The following is a 26,097-nucleotide window of genomic DNA, read 5'->3' as shown; positions in this document are numbered from 1 at the left end:
TGTATCTTTTTAGCCAGAGGCTCTAAACATCTTAAGTTTTTCTCTTGGTCTGACTATGGTCTGGTTACTTTCCTGAAAACTGAGTTAAAACTGAACAAAGGTTATCTATGTTTTGTGTCTCCATAAAATGACTCTTATTGAGCACTGGCAATTTAATCATAAAATAGGCCAACTCAAATCCAGTCCTTCATACCTTACAAATTGTGGCATCCCACTCAATGGGCAACTCTATGCAAGGCAGAGGAAGTACAGATGGGAATCATGCTGGAAGTGTTGGGATTCCATGCTGCCTTTTGTTGGCAAGCTATTTATGGGAAGTGGAGGTAGTGAGGAGATGGAGGCAATGGGGTTTATATTAAGCTACCAGTCAGGACGGTCATGGCTCAATGACAATTTCTGAATGACTTCATTGGGCATACCAGTTCAGTAACAGAGCAAACAAAGGATCAGCTGTAAATTACAATGTGTATTAACATAGTGTACATTAATCAGGAGGAAAACAGTTAATGCAATTTTAAAGAGAAAGCAAAATACAGGAGCATCACATGTTCCTGTCTAAAGGAAATGCAGGGACAAAACTGAGCAGAGACTGAAGGAAAAGGCCATCCAGAGACTGCCCAACTTGGGATCCATCCCATCTGCAGGCACCAAACTCAGACACTGTTACTGATGCCATGTTGTGCTTGCAGACAGGAGCCTAGTATGGCTGTCCTCTGAGAGGCTCTACCAGCAGCTGACTCAGACAGATGCAGATACTTACAGCCAATCATTGGACTGAAGTCAGGAACCCTGTGGAAGAGTTAGAGGAAGGACTGAAGGAGCTGAAGGGGATTGCAAACCCATAGGAAGAACAACAGTATCAACTAACCTGACCCCTCAGAGCTTCCAGAGGCTAAGCCACCAACCAAAGAGCATACATGGGCTGGTCGGTGGCCCCTGGCACATATGTAGCAGAGGACTGCCTTGTCTGGCCTTAATGGGAAAGGATGCGCTTAATCCTGTAGAAACTTAATGTTGCAGGGAAGGGATATGCTAGTGGGGTGAAGTGGGAGTAGTTGGGTAGATGGGTACCTGAACACCCTTTCAGAAGCAAAGGCTAGGAGGAAGGGGAGGGAAGAACTCCTGGAGAGGGGACCATGAAGGGAGGCAACATTTGGAATGTTAATAAATAAGATAATAAAAAATTATGGGAAAACCAAAACAACAACAACAAAATCCTAAGTTCAGCAGAGAATGAATTATGTACTGTGACTGCACCAGGCTGCGTGTCCCCTTTCTCCCATTGCCCGAACTGAAAATGAGAACAGAGAATAGTCTAAGCAATATGCAACCTACCTTCCCCTTGACCTTCATGTACACACACACACACACACACACACACAAGCACACACACAAACGCACACACACACAAGCACACACACAAACGCACACACACACAAACACACACACAAACACACACACACACACACACACACACACACACACACACACACGAATGGAACTTGCATGGCGGCATATGCCTATACTCTTGGTGTTTGGGAGGTGGAAACAGAATTGGGAATTCACTCAAGTACATCCTGGGCTACACATGAATTTGGAGTTAGCCTAGGCTGCAATACACCCACCCACCTCAGAGCAGAAACAAAGGTTCCATAATACAGTAATTCTTCTGAGTATAACACTCTTTGGTACTTACTACTTGGTTGCATTTATATCTATTCTATTTCTCTATCTTAAAGATGGTGTTCATGATTCAACACTTAGAATCTACAATCCAAAGAGGGTTTCCAACTCACTCAATGTGCTAAGACTTACATTTTGCAAAAACATTTACAGGCTGCGGTGGTTTGAGTAAGAATGACCCCCTACAGGCTCATATACTTGAACACTTAATCACCAAGGAGTGGTAGTGTTTGGAAAGATTATGAGATGTGGCCTTGTTTGAGGAAGCGTCAAACAGTGACTGGGGGGTGGACTGTGAGGTTTCAAAAGGCCAAACTAGGCCGTGAGAGAGTGTGTGTGTGTGTGTGTGTGTGTGTGTGTGTGTGTGTCTGCTTGTAGATCAGAATGTAGCTCTCATCTATTCCCCAGCACCAGGCCTGCCTGCCTACCACCACACTCCCTGCCATGTTGGTTATGGACCAAGTGTCGGAAACTATAGACAAGCCTCGAATTAAGTGTTTTCTTTTGTAAGAGTTGCCTTGTCATGGTGTCTCTTCTTACTAACACAACAGTGACTAAGACACAGGCTTTGTTGTTCCTTTCCAGGGTCACTATCCGTTGCATCATCTAGTCTCCGAAGAATACATTTTGTCTCTGGCTACTTGGGTCAATGTTCACTTTCACAAAGATAATCTAGTATTATACCCTACCCCCTTTTCCTTAGACTTTGTATTTTCAAATTGGAGTGTACATTAGTCCATTTTTCCTCTGCTATAATAAAATATCACAAGCTAATAAGAGAGCTTTTCTCAGTCCAGTTTGGAGGCTGGAACTCTAAAATGATGTAGCTCTATCAATGTAGCCACCCATCAGTCTTGTTCATTAACACTTCATTCTGTGAGACCAACACTGATTTTTCTCTAAGCAAAGTCCCCAGTAACCTAATCACCTTAGAGTAGATTCCTCCCCTAAAACATTCTACCATTTGTTATTATTTTCACACTGGGAGCCACATATACCCGAGATGACTTAGGCCATATCCAAATGAGGAAAGAGTGGACACTTTCTTTGTTCTTAGGTTGTTAGACTAAGAAGATACGATTTAGGAACTAGACAATAAAGAAGCAAAAGTCCAACTCAGCTCCTAGTTCAGAGCTTGGTGAGAGCAGCAGCCCCTGGTTCTTCCTGTTACATGGGCTCCTATGAGCTCCAGCTACAAAGTTATGATTAACATAAACACAGTGATCAATCAAACATATGCAGAGGTAACAAACAGAAGGTGGAAGGATTTAACAGCTAGAGGCCCAGGATATCTTCTGTGAGATAATGTCTTTCTAGATATAACAGGGAATCTGCACCCATGAAATCTTAAAATTATGGTCACCTAAATAAGACCTGAAAAATGACATGCCAACATAGAGGGGGGAAATTTCACAAGGCCCCTAAGTATTTTCTATATTATCTATTTTAATACTCCCCACAACAAAAGACAAATAACATCATTGTTACGGGTTGAGTCTGTGATATCCCCCATAGGCTCAGTTGCTGGCTTGTGGTCCTATTTTGAAGAGAATAGGGTCCTTCCGCAGTGGGGTCTGGGTGTTGAGGAAGACCTCTATACCCTTCTCTTGTCTGTGTTTCTCTGGTCTGGTGCCACAGGGAATCTGCCACGTGTTCTCCCCAGCATGAACTCCATCTCCTTTCTACCTTCTCAAACCACGAGCCCAGGAAAACCTCTGTCTTTGGTTGTTTCTGAATGCATTCTCTCCAAGCAATAGAAAAACTACCCAATATTTTAAGTGTTTACATTAAAATCTTTAACAGAGAAAGTACCTGTTCAAGATCAATCAGCCTGTGGGTGGGGCTTTGATTCAACCAGGGTGGTTGGATTCTTTCTACTTCCCTGTTCCTTAATCAGGGACAGTTGAGAAGTACATCCTAAGTGTCCAATATCCCATGAAATAAATTTCTGTCTTACTGTGTATATGCATGTGTGTGCTTCATACATGCGATTGAACAGATGTGAGGGCCCAATGGCCATGTGGAAGTTGGAGCAGGATGTCGGGGGTCTCCATTATTTTCTCCCTACTGCCCAGAGACAGTGTATCTCACTGAACTGGAAGTTCATTGTTTAGACTAATCTGAAAGCCAAGAACTCTGAAGAGCCTCCTGTTTCTGTCCCACAACACTGACATTATAGGTATGCACAGCCACATCTGGCTTCTTATGTACATGCTGAGCATCTAAACTCAGGTCCTTATGCTTGCTTCCACCTTCTGAACCATCTCCCTAGACTATTCCTAGGGTTTTTTGTTTGTTTTGTTTTTAAGTAACATCTTAGATTGTTTTAGTTAGAAATAAAATAACCAAAGGCTAAAATCCCATTACTTTCCTTTATAGATAATGTCACTGCAACACATTCAATCAAGGCAATAGAAGAAACCCTGAAAGGGGCAGTTATATCACCCAGCTCTGTGTCAACCAGAGAGCGTCAGGCAACCTGGACTATTAAACAGCACACCCAGACACACACACACATGCTATTATTACTATGGAGAAGAGAATAAGCAATAGCTTTAAGTTTTATAGAATGTAGATTTCCTGTTACAAGGTAATTTCTTCTTTAAACAAAAAGGTGAAGTAGATGGTATTGAAGATCCCACTTGGTGAAAATTGTCTAGACTCCAGTGAGATGGATCCACACATTTCACTGGGAAATCTATAATACTGGGCTACAGCTCAGAAATGGTTTCACCTAAGATGGACAAGCCAGTGCTGGGACAAGTCCTACATTCATCAGCTGTCTCCTTTACACCACAAAACTCCATGATTTGCATAATTTTTTAATTCATTTATTTATATGTCTATAGCTGTTCTGCCTGCTTATGTGTGTATACCTCATTTGTGCAATGCTCTCAAAGGCCAGAAGAAGGCACTGGATCTGCTGAGATTAGAGTTATAGACAGCAGGGTTAAGAGCCTCTATGCGTACTTGGAATTGAACACTCAGTGATCTTAACTGCTGAACCATCTCTCCACCCCCATTATTTTTAAGATGTCTCAGTTTTAAAGGTATTTCAGTATAGTAACTTGGACTAGACATCTGTATTAATTTCTGCATTCACGTGTATCTCCATGTTTTCTTGTTAAAAACAATAAGAAAAACTCAAAATAGCCTTTAAGGTTTATTTTTATTTAATCATTTTAATAGATAACACTAAAAATAATTTCATTTAAAAAATTTCAATCATATGGTTAATCTATATTATATATTTTTTCATGGGGAAATTATAAATGTAAATGAATAAACTATAAAATTTACACATACATACACACACACACACACGACCAAACTCCAGCAACTCAGAGATAATCCCTGTTAATAATTTCAATTTAATCTTCAGTCACATCTATAATACAGATCATGTGTATCAATTCTATATAATAAACACCTGAAATCATGTTTGCAAATCTCCTTGCTTAAGAGATGACAGGGAAAACATTATAGGTGTCCTTCAGAAAGAAATCATCATAACTTAAACCATTGGGGCTTTGTCAGAGGCTAATCAGTCTGGAATGGAGGATGAAAAGCCAACTTCAACTGGCTCTAGTCATCTATGTGGACAAAGAGAAATAGTTCTGTGTTATTTAATGGAGGGAATGCAGTCTGAGAATTGTCTTGCTAGGTAATTTCTGTGTTGCATGAACCTAGGTGGTGGAGTCCATATACCCATACTATGGGGTACAGCAGAGCTCTCAGACGATAAGCTCAGCATGTGCCTGTAGACCATGGGCAGCTGTAACACTGTGGCAACTATCTGTATATCTAAACACAGAAAAATACCAGGTGGCAAGAATTGTTCAGTGTCATTAACAATAGTATTGGCATACAATCATATGTTCCATTTTCTCCTGGTGGTAGAGCTTGAAGCCATGGCCATGCCTGTATCAGACAAATGCTCAACCACTGAGTACATCTTTAGCTCTACAAGAAATATTAGGATGTTCTTTTTTCCCTTCCTTTATTTAACAAAACAAAAGAAAACAAAACAAAACATTGTTAGCTAGGCATAGTGGTATGCACCTGGACTTCAAACACTCAGGAGTCAGAGGCAGGAGGGATCATACGATCATAATTGTGTATTGTACAATTAAATAAGCAGAAATAAATTAGTGGAGAACTGATAGGTGAGTTTATAGTTAACACTCTTATTAGCATAAGTATAGGCCTCTGGCTCAAGGTCATATATGGTGATCAGAAACATCTTTCTCATGGCTGGGATTCTGCTCACTGGAAGAAGGCTAGCTTGCACAAGGCTCTGGGTTCTGCCTACTAAAGAGGAGCAAGGAGAAGAGACTGAGAAGGAGTACAATGAAGAAAACCGAAGAGCTGACAAGCTCAAGGGTGGAGAATGAGAATAAACAACAGACAAGCTACTGAAAAAGAAGAAGAGCGAAGCCTGAGGGAGGGGTCTGACACCGGAAGTAAAGTCCTTGTTCATCACATCATGAGCCAAGCTAAATGAACCAAGCATAAGATCTGATTAAGAATCAATAAAAAGGTTAAAAACTATCCAGTGTGTGATTAGAGTCCAGCCAAGAAAATTCCCAAAAACCTACTCAGAATTTTCAGAGCAGGGAAAAAAATTATAATGTTTAGATTTTGGTTTCAGTCTGCCCCCCCACCCTCTCAAACACACACACACACACACACACACAGAGAGAGAGAGAGAGAGAGAGAGAGAGAGAGAGAGAGAGAGAGAGAGAGAATATTGAAGTACATCCAACCAAAAGCATATCCTAGACTAGATTCAATTAACACAGAGACATTCTGAACTGTTGGTGAACTGTCCTGTATTTGTCTAGTACTGTCTATAAATGTGATAAGGACTTAGAGGTACAGAGGAGGTATTTCAACACCATGAAAGGAGAATTCTTACTCTGTCTCCATCCTCTTAGCAGTGACAGCTGTCTGCTCGTTCTTTGGGTTGCAAACCCAGAAAACAGTGTCCTGGCCAGAGCTATAATCCTTGTCATAATGCACAGGAAACAGCTTGGCAGGTTTTAAAGAGGTATGAATGCAATTATATTAAAAATGTCTACTCTGTCTTTTAATGTATCAACTGACAACTCCAGACTTAGCTTGAAGGAGAGATGTCTATGAGAACTAATACTGGGAAATCCATCTTGATATTAGGAAGGCCTGGGTTAGGTATGGGGCAAGTACCTTGATACTAACAGCAAAGCAAAGTAAAACCTGTAAGTCATCATGACCAAGCCAAAAGGACTAATCAGATGTGCACATTAACAAGAATCATGGAGAAGGCACCATGTTCAGCCATAGACCAGAAAGCTAGTTTAAATACAGTTATAAAACTGAAAGCTTAGTTTGAACACACAGTGATGCATGTTGGCTATCTTCTTGTTCTGGGCTTTAAAGGGCTCTGAAATGAAGTGTCCATGAAAGGATTACAGCAGAATAGTTGGCTGCTTGCTGGTATGTTAACACAGGGAAATAGGAGAGGAAGAGAAGTCAGAACGCATCGCAGCAGCACTACAACCTTGCTTTGTCTAGCCCACTGGTTCATGCATATTTCCTTATTTGGAGACAAAGGAGAAAGACATTCATTCCCCAAACAATAGGAAGGCTGAGACTCTGCACAGACAGAAGTAGATCTATGCAAAACTGCAGAGATTAGTACACAAAGTTTACAAATAACTAAAATACAAGTAAAAGGAAACACTCTGGAACACTCTCCCTGTGCATCCCTGTATCCGTGTGCACTGGTGTGTTTACCAGCTACCTTGATTAAAGACTGATGTGGGGGAGATGGAAGATAGGTTCTCTCACAGGCCTGGAGCATGCCAGTGTTGGCTTAGCTGGCTAGAAAGCCCCAGGGATCTGCCTGTATCCACCTTCTCAGAGTTTAGGCTACAAGCATGTGCCACCATGCCCAGCTTTATGTGGATTCTGGGGACTGAACTGATGTCTTCATGGGCTTTACCAAACAAACCAGCTCTCCAGCCTCTGCAGTATGTCTTAGTTATGTTGTTTGTGGTCTAGAGTGCATTCTCCACAGTTCTGCAGGATAGAAAGGCTATCAGCAATCACTCCCAGGGTGTTCTCTCTCTCTCTCTCTCTCTCTCTCTCTCTCTCTCTCTCTCTCTCTCTCTCTCTCTCTCACACACACACACACACACACACACACACACACACACACACACACACACACCCTAAGGTAGGCGCAGTCAAGTCTGCTTTGACTTAAAGTTGTGAGCAGTACACTTTCAGACCAAGAGCAAACTGTCAGGAATTTATTCTTGTTTTGTCCCACCCAATCCAGGAAGTTTCAGAAACCAGAATTCTGTAGTTCTGAATTACTTTAATGGTTTAAGAAGTTGGAAGTAATGACATTTGCATGTTTTGCTGAAAATAAAAGAGCTCACTCCAATATGGACATGTGCTTCTCAGAGTGTGCCCTACTCCAGGGGCTGGCTATGGATAGTACTTTCCTGTTATGCTTAAGGATCAGCATCAGTGCTTGATGAAGGCCCAAGAAAAAGCTCCAAAGTGGGTATGACCTACGTCCCAGAATTAAGAGATCTAATGGTGAAACTGACACCATGTCCAGAGTTACACAAGCTCTGGTCATCTGAGAGAAGGGAATTTCAACTGAGAAAATCCTTCATCAGATTGGCCTGTAGGCATTTTCTTGATTAAAGATTGATGTGTAGAAATGGCCCAGCCCCATTCTGGGTGATACCACCCCTGGGCAGGTGGTCCTCAGTGGCATAAGCAAACAGGCTGAGCAAGTCATGGAGAACAGTCAGTAAGTAGCACATCGCCACGGTCTCTTGCTTCAGCTCTAGCCTTCACATTCCTGCCTCTGTGTTTCTGCTCCAACTGCCATTCATGAGTGACTATAAATTGTAACATAAAATAAACCCTTTCTTCCTCAAGGTGCTGGTGGTCATGGTGTTTGTCATGGCAATAGAAAGCAAACAGGAACACAGCTTTATCATCTTAATCTGTGGCACATAGTATATCTTTTTTTTTTCATGGTTTCTGAGCTTTATTGTAGAAACAGAAAGAGAGGGAAGGTAGAAAAGGAGAGGCCGGCCATGGCCACGTGGAGAGAGAGAGAGAGAGAGAGAGAGAGAGAGAGAGAGAGAGAGAGAGAGAGAGAGAGAAGCAAGAGCTTAAGAGCATAGTATATCATCTTATGAACCATCTTATGGTCATACTTTTACAAAAAAATACTTACCTACATACTGAATGACAATTTACTGGTAGAAATATGAAGATGTCTGATAAAAAAATGTCACTGAACTAATATACTTTTATATCAACCAACCAACCAACCAACCAACCAACCAACCAACCAATAGATTTCTATGGTAAGATCAGGTGAAATCTATGATCACATAAACAAAGACCCTGACTGTTGTGCTACACTTAGCTGACAGGTTATTTAGAGAATTAACTTCTTTGATGTTTTGCTAATTTTAAAGTGGCAAATTGCTTACCATTAAATTACAACATGCAGTTCTTTGTAGATATAGTGTATTTACTGAGTATAAAATATATATTGGAAGACACTGACCTTACTTTTGCTAGTATGAAAGCATAAGAATGAGATTACATATGTTTCCTCCATCTTCTGCACGACATATGTAGATTTTATTTTAGTGGATAGCAAACTGAATATAAGAAATGAAGATCTATGTAGCAAGTTTTCATGTCTTTGGTCCATATGCCTTATTCTGAGAAAAAGGCAGGGGTACTTTTTAAGCTTCTTGATGTGAAATTTTCCAGCTTTGTGTTTGTTATCCTGGGCCCCACACCACAGTAGTGAAACAATTGGCTCTTTACAATGTCTAAAGTGTGCAATATAGTAAAAATACAGTCTCTAAGAACTATGGAACAACAAGTAGGCACAAGAACAGATTTAAAAAAGAGAAACAGAGAGATATAACAATAAAAATTACACAGGTAACTGCCCAGCTCAAATTTTGATAGCTGATATTTATATTTTACTATGCTTTCAGTTCACTGTACATTTTGATAGCTGATATATATTTTACTATGCTTGCATTTGCATTATGCATTTCAGCACAGGGGCCAATGGCTGATTAATAGATCTTAGCTCATTGGTTGATACAAACCTCTGCATACTGGGTATAAACTGTAATAAGACTAGTAAGACCAGCAAATAAATAAATAAATAAATAATAAAGTACTATCTTAAAAAGACTAAGAAGGCAGGAATTCTTATATACCATAAAGAAAGGTATGTAGACAGTAAATTCTGACATGGCAAATCTTAGTCAACCAACTGGGGTTTCTCAGTTCCTTCCCTTTGTTTCCACCTTCACTTAATAGTCATTAGTCTATCCACCTGCAAGCTCAGACATGATTATTAATCGCACCTCCATTCATACACACATCCTCTGAACTTTAGCTAGAAGGCTGTTTCGTATACCTCTTTTTATCTTCCAGAGTCAACTCTGATTCATAAACCTCTATTACCCTTAAAATCCATATTTGCACTTGTTAACTTTTCCTGCACAGAGAAGAGTCATGATACAGAACCAGCTTTCCAGACAGAGGTATGAAGAACAGTTCCCAAGTCACTCCCTGCTTAGTTAGTAGACTAACTTACACAACAGCTAGAATACATGCTAGCAGCAGACAGGAGGAAGCACCAAGACACTACAAGGTTCCACAATGAACTGACTTTGAAACCAGCTACAAAGTTATTCACATCTGCCAACTGAACCTTTGACATACCTACCCATCATGCAAACATTATTTTAAACAAAAGGAAAGCAAAACAGGGTGACTCACACAAAACTCTCAGCTCTATCCTGCAAGGGAGGCTAGGAGACAATTTGTCATTAGCCTAGAGATTTCCATATTTTCATTTTCAGAACCTCTGCATAGTGGGGAAGTATCAAACAGGCTCTGATTAGATCCAAGTATTGCTGACCTGCTCATACTTCTGAAGAAAAAGCCAGCTATTCTGAGAGTGCTGTGGGTCTGTTTTATAGGGTTATTTATAATTATTTAAAATCATCCACATTGGTAAGCTAGCTCAGTGGGTAGAATGCTTAGAGCCAAGCCTGGGAACCTGAGTTCCATCCCTACAAACCTCTCCCACAGGCTGTCCCATGATGTTCCATGTGTGCACTGTTGAATGTATGTACACACACTAAATAAATACAGTAGTATAATAAGAACTAAAGACATGAATTGAAAAAAAAATCCTGTAATAGTAGTAAAGAAAGTAATGGACCCCACATCTTGTCATTTATTTCTATTCAGTAATAAAATGATCAATCACCATCTATTCAAAGAGTACTTACCTCATTGTCTGATTCCACAAGAACTTGATCATATTCGCTAAGCGCTACTAGAAACATGATCGAGGTGACATTTTCAAAGCAGTGTATCCATTTTCTTCTCTCTGACCTTTGGCCCCCTACATCGACCATTCTGCAAGGTTAACAATATTTATATTAATAACTTAAGGAAAAATCAAGAATATAAATATAAATACTACTTACAAACTAGGAAAAACTCACTACTTTAAAGATAATGGCATCTAACTCAATTAATTACTATTGACTATATATTAATTATCTGTTACCTGATAGAAATAAGGCACGGTAGAGACAGAAATTGCTGTGATTACTGGGATGTTACTTAAATATGTATGAAAATTGTAACTATGTAATAAGAATATTGTACTAAATTATGCAGGGCAAAGGCAAACACAGTGTGTTTTTTATATTCAGTTCAAATAACAAATAATAAACTTTCCTTTCCTTTCCTAGATATCAGAGTGAGGACCCTCACGTGCTCCTGGAGGATGCCAGGCATGATCATGGATGCATTTAAAGGATACGAGATGCCATACATTTCCATACATGGAGGGTTCTAAATGTAAACGTGAACCTGCTTATGCTTCCGCCTATAGGATAAGGATTTGGGGCTTTTTCTTCTTTCAATATTGGCAATAATTTGACATGTCCAACGGTATCAGGCAGCAATGGAACAATTCATCTTGTGCCCACACCAACTTGTCACCTTGCTGGAAATTAAGTGTGGTGTATGACATCAAAATGTTTTACAGTGCTACACAGGGGCATCCACACTGTATCCTCAGTTATCCTCAGATAGCAGCATTGACACCGAGAATGAAGTGGAGACGTGTGTGCATACATCTAGCACTGCGTGACACCAAATCAGCTGCTCCAAACTGATGAATCCAAATCTTGACAAATGTATCCAACATTCGGCAGAAAGGAGTCTCAGAAAATAAGAAAATTAGTATGTAAGCCAAAGAGCAGTGCTCTTTACAAATTCACTGAACAGCATGCTTGCTCTGGATGGTTTCCTGATTCTCTACATAAGTCTACAGGAAGAACTCAAAGAACTTCTGCTTTTCCATTTTGCACATTTCTCTGTGTACATTTCTGGGTGTGTGTGCATGTACATATGGGTGTGTGGGGCACAAGTGTGCATGTTTGTGTGGAGGACAGAGGATGACCACCAGTAGCCTTCTTCTTGTCCTCTTCACCTTGTTTTGAGATAGGATCTCTCACTGAATTAGAGTTCATCAACTGGCTATCCTAGATGCCCAATGGGCCCCAGGGACCTTTCTGTCTTTACACCTTCTACTCTCCAGACCTTGGGTTATGGGGATAGGCCACCATACCTGGATTTTTATGTGGATCATGGGATATACAAGGAAAGCGCTTTATCGACTAAGCCATCTCTCCAGACCAGAAGTCAAGGATCATTCTCACCACTATTTCTAAAAGGCTGCAAAGGTACAGAAGTGAGACCCAAGAGGCCAACCAGTGAGTGGGTCCATGAGATCTGTGAGTGCTGGGCATCAAAGGTGGAGCTTTTAGGTGTTAAAGATATGAAGATGCTGGATCCACCCCAGTGCCACTGAGTGGAAATGGGCTACTCATTTTACAAGGAAGTCCTATTCGAGGAAGTCCACTTCAGAGACCCAGTGCTATGCATCTGAGGATGACCAGAAACTAGACAATGAAGTCATTACTTTCATTGTAGTGGCAAAAAGTATTCTTCAACACTAGTGTGTTGAACAACAATCAAATGTGTCAATAGTAAAATGAAATAATAATCAGTTTTTGAAATTACAAATCAACAAAGATGTAAAAATCTGCAAAGACTGTATGTGTTTTGAAAATTTTCTGTAATATGGTAGTAAAAGTCAGTTAATCTGGATATCCAGATGTTACAAGCTCAAAATATGTAATTCAGAATGCTGGCCTCAGGAACCTTGGTGGTTATCTTAATATACCCATTACAGATTTAACAACCAGTGGCTCATGAGTATTTCTAAAGTGCTACCTACTTCACAGCTATGTGCTTTTGAGTAGTATGTGAGTAGTATGTGAGTAGTATGTGAGTAGTATGTGAGTAGTATGTGGGGGCTAACATGATACCACAGGTGCAAAGAATGAATAGAGTTAAAAAAAAAAAAAAAAGAAAAAAGGTGCTCTGGCAAGAAACAGCATAGCACATGTCGAACTGAGCCCCATGGCAAAGGCATGCGGCAGGGGAGCCGCACAAAAGGTGCCTCACAACCTCAGGCACAGGCCCACCCTCAGTGAGTAGGCTCTCAAGAGTCAATTCAACATTCAAGTCAAAGACAAACACTTGTGGTTCCTTTCCTCAAAGCTCCAAGTGGTTTGTACTCTGACTAAAAGTATAATTAAGTGACTCTGAAATAGCAAAGTGAAAATGTACTGTTGTTTTTCTCCTCTTAAAAGTGTTTCAGTTGAAGTATCAATACAAACAGCAGCAGTGAACAAGGAAATAATATATTTCCATTCTACGTTGCCTTATCAACTTATATTAAGTTAATTACCCTACTTTTAACACCATGAATTTTGAAAACTCTTAAGCATTTTGTTGTATTAAAAAATAAAACAGCACACCTTTTTATTGCTACTGAGAAATTCTGCATTGGTACCAGACAACATGGAGAAAATATCGATATGGAAGTTTTCAATGGCAGGCATATATGGTGATTCCTGTCTAATATACAGTTTGAGTAAATGTGTTATACTACCAGCAACTAGTTGCCTGTGGATTTAAACAGAAATGAAAATTCCAGAATATCTTTTGTTTTTTTGCTTCCTCTTTCACTGATACGTTATTTCAGGTGTGTACTCAAGGATGATAGTGCATACAAAGCTGCTGGTTTAAAGCCTGTATGTAGGTGTTAATGAACTCAGTTACTACCTGAAAATGACACTTTGTAAGTCAAAGGGGTACTCGATGATCCCTGTGGTGGGGACTCGAACTCTAAGCACATCTTGTTGTGTAGGCAGATAGGAAGGGTCGGCTACACGGTCCAAGTCGTTCAGATAGCTAGAAGAGGAAGACATGAGAATGTCAGTTGCCATCACTCTAATCCTATGGAAAGGGTAAAAATGAGTCACAGAGAAAAAGAAAAGTCATAAGGTGACAGGATAGGAAGCAGGCAAGGCCAAGCTTCCAGGGCTCAGAGGCAGGCTCTCCACCCGTCCGTTGCCTACTTACCACATCCCACCTCCTCAGCAGCTGCGCTCATGCAAAAGAAGAGAGAGCTGCTAAGGAACAGCAGTGAGTCTCCTAACATCTATCTGTCTAGCAGGCTTGGCTGCTGAGCGAAGAGGTAAAGTTTTAAACTATTTAGACAAAGTAAATTTGCATGAACAGCCATATAATAAAGCTGAGTGTAAGGGCAGGATTTATCTTCTCTGTTGTTTGCAGAACATCAGTCTTTTCCTGGAAGGAAGTTTCCTTATTCCCCTGAGAGAAGACAGACAGCATCATACCATGTCTTTATGTCCAAAGACCAAACCATTTATTATTCATGAAAAGCCATGGGATTTTAAGTTATGATAACAACAATGTCTAAGGGCAGATACTCTTCTTTAGAGCCACCTACCCTAACTTTTACGATACTTACACATTTCCATGGAGTGGGGGTAATCAAACATTGTATTTTTTGTTGAAATGATTTTAGACTTACAAGAAACTTCAATTTATCACAGAGAATTGCTTGCATAAGTCTTTCAAATAGCTCCCCCTTAATGATAGCATCTTATATATCTATATTATGTTAACAAAACTAGGGATCTGATCTTATCAAAACCAGAATACTCATTATTCATACAACCACAGACCTAAGTTATATGCACCCATACATATATCATACACATGAGTGTGTGTGTTTGTGGTACACAGTCTATGAGGTTTTGCCATATACAGATGTCTGTGTAACCAACACCATAATCAGGGCACAGAACTCTACAGTTTGGTACAAAGAAACTGATTTGTGTTATCACTGCCAATCCTGAAACCAGGCGATCACAGTTCAGCATCAGCATGATTCTGTCATTTCCAAAACCTATTCCATTAGCTTTCCGCGATCTTGAAGTGCAGGACGTAAGCTGTAATGTCACAAATGTCACAGTTGACAGAAGTGATCACAGCCAGGTAAAGATGATTGTTCTGAGAAGCACTGCTAGGATTTCAAAGAGGAACTATACTCTCCAAAGCCATGGAAATGATGAAACACAAGAATGGCTTCAAAGGGCATGGCTACAAAGTATATGCACAAAGAGACTAACCTGTGAGGAAGAGGCAGAAAAAAGTGGAGCCATTAACAGAACTAGAAGGAACCAATTCTTTGGCTGGTAATGACCACAAACAAGATTCAATGATTTTGAATGTTTGGTGTTCATGGCACTTATAACTCAGAAATTACAAAATTCAACTGACAACTCTGATTCCTATAGAGAGATTTAGTTTTAGCATTAAAGCTTTTAGCATGTTATTCTTACTACTAGATTTCTTGATGAGACTCAAATGTGAATCGGAATGTTACAGAGAAAGTGTGCTATGCCTATGTGACTCATGAATTCACAGCAGTGAAGTCTGACATTAATGAAGAAGTAAAATCACTGCCCCATTGGAAGCATATCAGTCCTTCAAGGCAAGAACAGCCTACAATCCCAACAGCAGAGCAGCTAGTTCATACTCCAGGACTGTATTCCAGACACATCAACACTCTGTAGCTAGCAATTAGCTTTCTGCTGACTAGTAAGAGATTGCTTCTTACCTTCAATTATTATACAACTGGCTCAGGACCAAAGGGGGTGCTGGGAGAATACAAATGTAAAGCTCTATTTTAGGGAATCTCGGCATAGTCCTGGAGCCACATAACGGATTAACATTCTGGGAATTAACTATATCTCCTCTAGAGATAGAGTGCTCATATCAGATATATAAGCAAGACGCTACTCTGGACAAATACAACTTTCTAATTTATCAGATCCTTGATTTGAAATGTTTAAATGTATATTCTAAAATGTACGTGACCATCACTTATATACAAGAACTCAGAAATTTCAGAGAAATCAAAGAAGATTGCATTTATAGTGGCAAGATAAAAATGAAACTAAGAAATACGCTACCATTCTAGTTATGACCATGCACTCGAGAGCACACACACACACACACACACACACACACACACACACACACACACAAAGAGAGGTCACATGCAGAGAGGTCACAAAAGAGGGCTGTTAATTCTTGTGTACATGGTGTTGCGACAATCTAGAAATGAAGGGAAATTCTGGTTTTGTTTTTTAAAGATGAACTGAGGTTACCCAATACTAGCACCATTTTCAAGCACAATTGTATGTTTTCCAGGGATGATATTAAACATCAGAACAAGAAGTGGGAATTTATATATTCAACCATGCTGACAGCCTCTCTCCAATCAGGAAAAGTACACTGAACTCCCTAAAACTATGTATGTCATATGGAGTCACTGGAAAGTCACTTGCAAAGGCTCAGTAGCCAACCTATAAAATTGTCAGTGGCATACCTGTGTGTAGGGTACCACTCTCTTTCCTCTTCATCCTTTGAATAACTCATGTAGAGTAACAACTACTTACACTGAACATTTGCTACTTGCCAAGTTTTGTTCTATTTCAATATTGTCATCATCATGACAGGGAGATAATGATTTAAAATGTTTCATGCAGACTACAGACATGACTCACTGATTAAGCAGAGGACTGGGCTCACGTCATAGCATCCACAGAGCAGCTCACAACTATCTCTAACTCCAGTTCCAAGGGACCTTGATGCCCTCTTCTGGTCTTTGTCAGTACTAGGCATGTATGTGATGCACAGACATACATGCAGACAAACACTCATACACATAAAATAGATTAAAGATGCTCCATACATTTCTGATTGAGGATGACCTGGAGAGTCTGGCTTTGCTTCCGCTGGATGGGGAACGGAAAGGCTCACTTCATTTGGGGTAGAAAGCTAAATTATTGTAGTTTAGCAAAAGTAAAAGGCTGAATAGTATCCATCTCTACCAGTCGCAGCATATAACACCTATATCCAAAGACAACCATCCCCAACACGCCCCTCCAAACAAAAGCAACACAAAAACAAAACTCACCAACCAAACAAAAGATGCACAGTCTGGCTATATAATTAATTTTTCTATGGAATGGCTCAGAAAAGAACAAAACTAAAGGCACACTTTGTGAAGCAGAAAAGTAAAGACAACGGAGAACTGCACCTCTCACTGCCCAGGAAAGGCCACTCTGAGCAGCTTGTGCCTGCATGCCCCAGCTTAGCCGTCCACCATGGCTTGGCAAGTGGCCTCAGGAGAACTCGCAGTAGTTTTGCACTTCATATTGACTTGGGGGGAAGTTACTTTGTACCCCCAAAAGTGGGATTCTAGTGTAGTAAGTGTATCCTTCTCATTCGTGCCTGTTGCATTTTGAGATGATGGAATAAAGTAATCTCTATATTTTCCATTGCAATACTTCATATTCTCAGCAAAACTGATGGAAAATGGGGGGGGGGGTGGGTAGGATCCTGTTGTATTATTCCATTCATTTAACCTTTTAAAAAGAAACACCAGGGCCTGAACAAATTTATATTACAGAGTAAATTCAGAGAGTTAATTATAGACATAATTTGTTTTGTAAGACTGACTCTGAGTGGCTGCTGAGGTCATTCTGAGAGTGTTGCTATGGTGATGGCATAGGCACATCGCCAAGGCAATGCATGTGTAAAAGGTAGCTGGCAGAAGATCGTTTCTTGATGTCAGGGACAGGAAGAAGTCATGGTATACATGGGACTTAATTATCTGGGAGATAAGCCACATCTAAGAGTGCTTTAGAAAAAGTAGGGTTGCCTGTTTAAGCTCTCTTTACTCCTATCTCATAGGCCTTGGATGACTTTTTGCTATACTGAGATACCAAATAATGTGATACTTGTTAATTAAAAATATTTAGCCTTCTTCCACATGCTTTCGAACTCAGTGGTCAGGGTCCATGGCTAGCTTTTTCTGTGGCTGTATTACCAACACTTGGCAGAGAGCCACAGAACAGATGCTCAATGTGCTGCTCAAATGAAAACAATTTCATGGGAAATGTTGCAACGGTTAGGCAAGTAATACTCCTCAGGAGCGAGCCTAGGAGCCGAGGAGTTATTAGCTCCCCTTCCTTATGTAATTATATTTCTGGGGTACAGCTCGCCTGCGTTATGTAAAAACTAAATTCTGAATTAAAATGACTGACAAATTTCAATACAACAGAGGAAGGAAGGGCAGCACTAGCTTAACTTCATTTAGAGATACGCTTCCTGCACTTAAGTCCTGGCCACAGGATGACATAACTGGCACAAGCACATTCACCAGTGTACAGCTTCCAGGCCTTGGCATTCTGTCCAGTGACAACTGAGGAGGCTAAGCCTATAAACAGACATTCCTGAGAGACTCTCCTGAAAATGGAGCTAAATTATATAGGGTTTTGTTGATTTTCAGTAAAAGGGAGGGAAGGCAAAGAGAGATCTTTAGTAATCCAACAGTTCCTCTAACAGCAAAACACAGAGTCACCTGGAGTTTAACGGCACTCTGGACTTGCAGTGTTATGGTAAAAGCTAACAATATGAAAGTTCTTGGATAAAACTCATGGGCAATCCAAGGAGTTTACCCAAGATTTTATCTGGACTAAGTCATCACAAAATTCCAAGTAATAATCCACAAACATCTTCGTGTAGCATGTTTGAGTACATGAACGCCCATTAGCTTGTTTAGTGAGCACTGTACTCTTTTCACAATTAACTTCAGGATCATCTCTGGCTGCAAACAATAAGTTTTAAGATTAGAAAAAGGAGATATAACCATGCTTTGAATTATTAAGAGAGTAAAACTGAGACTTTGCTAAAACAATATGACCAAATCAAATTAAATTGGACAATTTTTTTGCTTGGGATGTGATTCTAACTGATCATTAATTTTAATGGTAGTCTATCCATAGCAAATTTGAGCTACTATGACCAGAAGGGTAACTATGAACAACTCAAGTGCCCCTCCCCGCTTTAAATGAAAGCAACCTAGAATAAGACTTGACGACATATAAGTGAACTAACTTTAAAAAAAAGTTAGAGGCATACAGACAGACCCTAGAAATTACAACATTAAGAAAATGACCTGTGGGTAATAAGTATGAAAAGAAGTTTCTGACATGTGGTGTAAGCCAGCTAAAAACCACAACATAAAACAGTGTCTTGTGGCATTACCAGCTCACTGGGTAGATGTTTGGAACTGGGGGATTTTACCTTATTCAGTGTCTCCATGTCAAGGCTGCCATGTTACAGATTTGCAGTTCAAGTTCGATATGAAGTTGAAATTGTGGCACAGAAAAATGATGCTGGGTAGGTTTCATATTTTTAATTATTAAAAAGAAGGTTACAAAAACTAGGTCGCCTTCATTAAAAAAAAATTAACAAGACCTCATTGTGAGAGGACCAGCCCCTTGGGAGCAGAAAGCTAGATCATGCCATGAGATCTTATTTGACTGTCAGAAAGCAGTGAAGTTGAGGAAGCAGCACAGACACAGCTCTGTTCAGAGCTGGATGAACACAAAACTCCAGAGAAAAAGAGTTAAAAAAACAAAAAAAACCAAACCACTGAAATATTGTTAGAGAGACCTTTAAAAAAATGGCTTAGTGACAGTTCTGAAAACCACTACCCTGAGACAAGGTTCAAAGTGTAGTCTGAAGGCCTGGGTTGAGTGGGCCCTCCTCCTTCTGATCTGATTGGTCAGGAATCTGGTTCAGCTTGTTAGCTGCATGCAGTTCCTCATTACACAAGCACTCCCATCTCAATGGGTAAAAGGAAAATAAGCATTCCTCATGGCTAGTGTTCAGTGGCCGGTAGCATTTATTACAGGTAGTGTTGTTCGTAAAGTTGTTTGCTTTTCATGGGAAATCCCAAGTGCAAAGCAAAGACCACAGAGTAGTGTTATAATCCAGGCTCTTCAGAACTTATCTCAAGGGAGAGTAATCACTACAGTAAAGACAAACTGAAGGGATAATGAGCCCTGACTTTCTTTGACCAAAAGAACTACAATCCACAAAGTATTTTTCTCCTTAACAAATATCCTGAGTATCATGAAAAGAACTTATCAGTGCACTTAGGAAAGAGATTCAGCGTCTTAATTTTATATACAGACTACTGGTCAAAATGATTATCAAAAAGAGACCAGTGGGACCAAGCAACTGTGTGTGTGCCAGGTAGACCCCAGTGTCACAGCCAGGACAAGGCCAACAGCAAGATTCACAACTGTATTGCACAAAGAAACAGATAAAGTCTATATTAGATATGCACACAGCCAGGCACAATAGTGTATACCTAAAGCCCTTACTACTGGGATGGGGGGAGGGAAGGAGAGCTAAGCAGGACTGTTTGTGGCAGGGAGCCCAAGGCACCTTTGCAACACAAATAGACTCTCTCTTAAATAGAAAACGAGAGAAAACAACAAAATCCAAAGAGAGATACAGAGGAAATCAAAAGAGGCCCTCAGTTCCCCTACTGAGTTTTTTCTAATTTATTTTCTTGTAAGACAGCTTTCAAGGGTGTTGATTAATTCTGACACAATTCTGAAACATCCAGAAACATGAGAATGCTGCTTCTTATCTGCCTTGCTGTGCAGTGACTGTGCTTAATTCAGCTAACATATACCTGTTTAATGAGAATCTATTATGTTAGATTCGAATCCAGCATGTCTTTGTTGGAGGTTGGGGGCCAGCACAAGGAACTGGTATGAAAATACATTAAAATATATTTCTTTGCCTTAGGGATGTCAGAGTACCTGGGAAGTAAAGATGGTATAGATGAATCAATTAAGAAACAATTAAGCACCCAATTGTAACCTGCTAACTAAGAATGCAATAAAAAAGGATAGATGATTATGAACTACAGTCAGTAGGGAATTATGTGCACAAAAGGGTGGGGGATGCTAGAAGCAGAAAAGAAAAGAAATAAGAGTAAAGAAATCATAAATGGTACAGAATTTTCTTAGTTTTTCAACTACTACCTTTTAATAAAAGTCCATAGTATAACAGAGAATAACTTCTTCAACAGTGGGAATGAACCAAATAATAAAAGACCCAAATCTTCTCCTGAAGGAGGTGGTACCGTAGCAATGAGCACAGCTGTATTGCACATACTCACTACTGACGTGAACAATGGACCTATGAGAAGTCCCACTGACCACAGCTGAGAGTTATCTCTGAACACAAGCCAATTTCCTAAGGCCATATTATTTTAACTTAGAGGTATATTCTGTAGCACCAGGCCCTGACATTCAAACATGATGATCATGTCCAGAGATTGAGAGGCCATCCTAATTTAACTTAACATATAAAAAGACAACATTCAACCTATTGATTTATTCATTTTATGTATAGAAGTGTTTTGCCTGCACATAAGCATGCATATTACATCTGCAGAAACCAGAAGAGGGCAGTAGATCCCCAGGAACCTGAGTTACATATTGTTGTGAGTCACCATATGGGAAACTTAACCTGGGGCCTCTGCAAAAGCTGTAAGTACTGTTTGTTAACTATCAAACAATCCCACTAGCCTTTCAGTTTACTGTTTTAAATTGAAAAGATACAGTAATAATGACCAAGAGTATCAGGGTCAGCCAGTCAGGTCCAAAGGCTGCTAAAAAGGCAGTCAGCCAAAAAGGAAGGAGGCTTGAAGACTCTGAGGATCCCTAGAAGAAAGTAAGGCTCCTGGATTGCTCATCTATGGCTGGGAGCTGGGCTGTCACTAGTTGGGAGCATGTTTTATCTTACAAAATCCCATCTTTCCTAACACAATTACAGTCTTCTTAGCCACCTTAAGCCAAGCACTAGATATGAAGATGGGGAAGAAAACAGCTCTCATTCTCAGAGGCCAAAGAAACTGCTGAACATTTCTGGCCATTTATCTCATCTTTAGTACTAGATATTCTGTGCTGCTAGTAGAGGCACTGCTGGGGGTGGAGGCGGAGCATTCAATCCAGAGCTCTGTGACTCACTCCTCATCATGCCTCAGGGTATCATGCAATGTTTCTGGACAAAGCTGAAGGAAAAAAAGCCAACTATTTCCTCAATACTCTAAAACTTACTTCTGTGTTAATTCAGAACACCAGTCTTCACAGAATTCCATCCAAGTCACAGAAGCAGCGTGCAAGCTGTCTCTCAACATTCATCGTTCTATAGGAAGAATTTCAAACTACATATGGATGTGTGAGCATTTCAGGCTTTGGGATCCATATGGTAACTGTTTTAATGACCTGACTTTGTCAATCAGGTAACAAAGCAGCTACAGACATGCACATGTGAATGTGTACAGCTAAGCTCCAATTTAACTTTATAAAAATAGATAGTAGGCTGAATTTTCCTACAGGCTGTTCATCCCCACCGTTCAGTGACAAAACTCAAGATTTTAGCTAAGAACATCATCTTTCTGAGTAGAGTTTATGGAGGAGACAGCGAGGAACCACAACTATTTAAGAGTCAGTTACGTGACAGCAGAGTCTGCAGTATAATGGAATCAAAGATACTCAAATATTAGAAATGAATTTAAGCATTAAATATCACCAACCATGCTTGAGGAGAGTGAGGCTTAACTTATTACTTCAAGCTCCAGAATGAACAATATCAAAATACTCTGATAAGCAACAGGGAGAACTTCACCTACTGCTTGATGCTTGCACAAGTGTCTCATCATACCATGTTGTTTCCTACCTCCAAAAGGGGGTAAATCAGGGTGGCCAGAAGAGCTACATCACACTCCAGAGATACAAAGTTCAAAAATTACTCAGTGACTTCTTAGAAAGGGACCTCTATTCAAGATTTAGGCTCTTAGCCAGCTGATGGGCTGTCCTATTTCTGAAATTCCTTTTGCATTTTAAAATCAATACAATAATATATGATATATTGGTTCAGGGTTACAATCAAAACAAAATCCAGTGCTGATGTGTGCCAAAGAGCAAGTTTGCTCATGTACTATGACTCTGGACTACATGGAAACTTTCAAAGTCTGACCTCCCCAGAGGGGACTATGTAAATTAAGATGAAGGCAAACCCAGATACAGCAGTGTTTAGCCTAAGGCTGCAGTGTGAGGATTTTTTTCCTATACTTCAATGTGTTTGGGATTTGTGTCCTGTGGCTACTACTGTCAGGGAACTTTTGGTACTGTCGAGAGTGGGCTCATTTGACCTGATGCCTCAGTATATTAAAGCAGGTGGTGAACCCCAGGAAAAAAAAAAGAAAAGAAAACCTACAGCCATCTGCTTATTGTGTTCTTTTTCCAAAGATAATTGGAGCCTTCAGGGTTTTTATCAATAATGAAAATGTCAGTAAAATAATCTACAAAATTCTTCAGAATTTTATAAGTGCTTTTAATTAGCTTATTCTGTAATATTGAAGAATGCACCAAATTAAGACCATTTTCAAACCTATCTAAAGTGTTTTCCCATTTTCTGAAATTCCTCATCTCTTCATTTCTCCTATTACTGCTTGCCCTTGTGCTGTAACTGTATTATTATAACGGTTGTGATGTCCTTAGTCAACTCCTGTAAAGTGACTGGGTGGAAGGGAAGATGAATGGGGAAGGGGTTGAAGGTGCAGATTAAGCCAGGCAGTGGTGGCATAGACCGTTAATCCCAGCTTTCAGAAGGCAGTCAGGCAGATCTAGTTCAAGGTCAGCCTGGTTTGCAGAATGAGTTCTGGGACAACCAGGGCTACACAGAGAAACCCTGTGGTGACAATTTTGGAGGTTTGGGTTTTCTAAAAAACAGCAATATTTTAAGAATATCCCAGGCGAGGGATATAGGGCTGCTTCAGACTGTCCACAGCAGCTGGTTGTGATCTGCCTTGTGCTCTAACAGGGCATGGTTTTGCCAGTTGCAGATAGTTTCTGTGACTGTGTGACATTTGGATTTCTGGGGACTTTTCAGAGGGTATATGAATGCTAAGGCCCAGAGAGAGGGGAAGGGAGTTGTTGGTTGGTCGTTGTTGGTTGTGGTTTGTTAAGTAGTCATGTGCAAAGAAGAAACAACAAGAAGAAGAAATGAGATATCCTGATGGCAAAGATCAAACGCCACAATCAGCAGGAAGTAGCCTATGATAACAAAGATAACAGCACTGCCTTTCTGACCCCTGACTTTATTTGGGGATCTGTTTCCTTCTTTTCTCTCTTTTATTTAGTGTTAAGGGATTGAAAAGGGTGGAAGAAAAGAGTAGAGAAGGGTGGAAGACAGAACCCCCAAAGTAGCCAAAAACCAGCTACAAAATCCTATCTCAAAAAAATAAAAGCAAACATCCTCCCTGCAACATATATCAGAGTGCAGACTAAAACTTCCATGTAGCATTTAACTACCCATTGTTTTAGACTGAGTCCCTGCTAGCACCACAACAGGTGCTTAGGGAAACAGGACTATGTTTTAAAGAGAATGACCAAAATTCTCCAGGTTCAGTTTCTAGTAAGCTTGATGCATTTCTTTCTTCTTAACCTTGTATTATGAAGCTACTTGAGACATCTCCAGTAAACATCAATAATTTATATCATATGGAATGATTTATAAAGCACTCAATCAGTGATATTCATCTAGTAGCATATGAATGATGCATGTGTCTAACAACTGTCAAACACCTATCAGTACACTGTTTTCCCTCCATCTCCCACCCACCCCCTGTGAAGCTGTATTTCATAGGACCTCAGTTTTTCTTTTATAAGGAGATGGTAAGGAGTACTTATAATTCCACTGTTTACAGCTTTGAGAATTAGACAGAATAATATATGAAATGACTAAGCACAGAGTGTAACAGACCAAGTGTTTAGTAAATAGTAGCTATTGTTTTGATTATAACCTTTGAGAGAGCTCAGACCTTTAAAAATAACAAAGAAAAACTGGCTTATATGAATCCAGCCCTTCTGCTTCCAAGTCCATCAGTAGCTGCCAGAAGAATATGTATGAAAATGTTTGAAAACAAAAATTAGTGATGTGATGGCCAAACGTTAGCAGTCACTGTCAGGTTCTGAGAACACACAGACATATGAACAAGGTGCTAGGACAGGTGACATGGTAGCTATCTTTGGTACCTGGTCAGGTATTCAGAAAGGGTGACTCCTAGTTGGGTCTTCGAGGGTGAACATGAGCTCATTACATAGAAAAGAGATCATGCTTGGTCTCTACTTCTAGGATTTTTGGCATGTGGCTTACATGGAGTCTCGTATCCAGAATTCAAGGTAGAGAGTGGTTACACCCCAACCTCTAAGCAAATGTTTACAACAGATCCTGATTCTCATAGTTAGAAATCTGAGATTTACATATTTTCTAACAGGAACAGCCAATATAAAGGCAAAAGCAAAAACCTGTTGAAGGAAAAGGAGACAAGATGCAGCAGGAACACATGCCAAAGAAGAAAACAAGGGAACAGTGATCAAGCACATCAGAGGAAGGAGGGTTACTCACATTCTATGAAAACCACCAGAGCAGGGCTTATGGAACCTGCATCCTTGTGGTTACTAGGACAACACCAGGATATGCTATCTAACTGCCTATTCTGTTGGGAAGGCTACCTGGCTTTTTTTTAAAAAAAAAAAAAAAAAGGTAGAGTATCCAGAACATAGATGAGGAAGATGGCATGAATTCTCACCACCACCCCACCCTTAGGCAAGATGAGGCAGGTCACCAAGCTACCAAGACACTGGTGTAGCAATCATCCTGTAGCACCCAGAAAGGGGTGAAAATAAGGGAGGGGTCTACAGGATCTACAGACCTACCTTAAACAGCTACCAGGAGTCACCTGCTGCTGCTGCTGATGATGATGATGATGGAAGAAGAAGGAGAAGGAGAAGGAGAAGGAGAAGAAGAAGAAGAAGAAGAAGGAGAAGGAGAAGAAGAAGGAGAAGGAGAAGGAGAAAGAGAAGGAGGAGAAGGAGAAGGAGGAGAAGGAGAAGGAAAAGGAGGAGGAGGAGAAGAAGGAGGAGGAGGAAGAGGAGGAGGAGGAGAAGGAGGAGG

The 26,097-nt window shown here is 40.2% G+C and overlaps 1 protein-coding gene across 1 annotated transcript in view; it reads right to left on the bottom strand.

Moving 5' to 3' along the window:
- LOC116103624 (guanine nucleotide-binding protein G(q) subunit alpha) overlaps positions 1-26,097 on the bottom strand; it is a 263,445-nt gene that overhangs the window by 40,319 nt on the left and 197,029 nt on the right. Inside the window, exons 4-5 of the mRNA XM_031389842.1 lie at positions 13,948-14,076; positions 11,028-11,157 (exon numbers count right to left, since the gene is read on the bottom strand). Coding sequence (XP_031245702.1) covers positions 11,028-11,157; positions 13,948-14,076 — 259 coding nt within the window. The remainder of the gene's footprint in view (positions 1-11,027; positions 11,158-13,947; positions 14,077-26,097) is intronic.

Source organism: Mastomys coucha, unplaced genomic scaffold (assembly GCF_008632895.1).
Source record: "Mastomys coucha isolate ucsf_1 unplaced genomic scaffold, UCSF_Mcou_1 pScaffold21, whole genome shotgun sequence".
NCBI lineage: Eukaryota > Metazoa > Chordata > Mammalia > Rodentia > Muridae > Mastomys > Mastomys coucha.
Note: the sequence above shows the minus strand (reverse complement) of the source record. Positions and strands in the feature narration are given on the sequence as shown.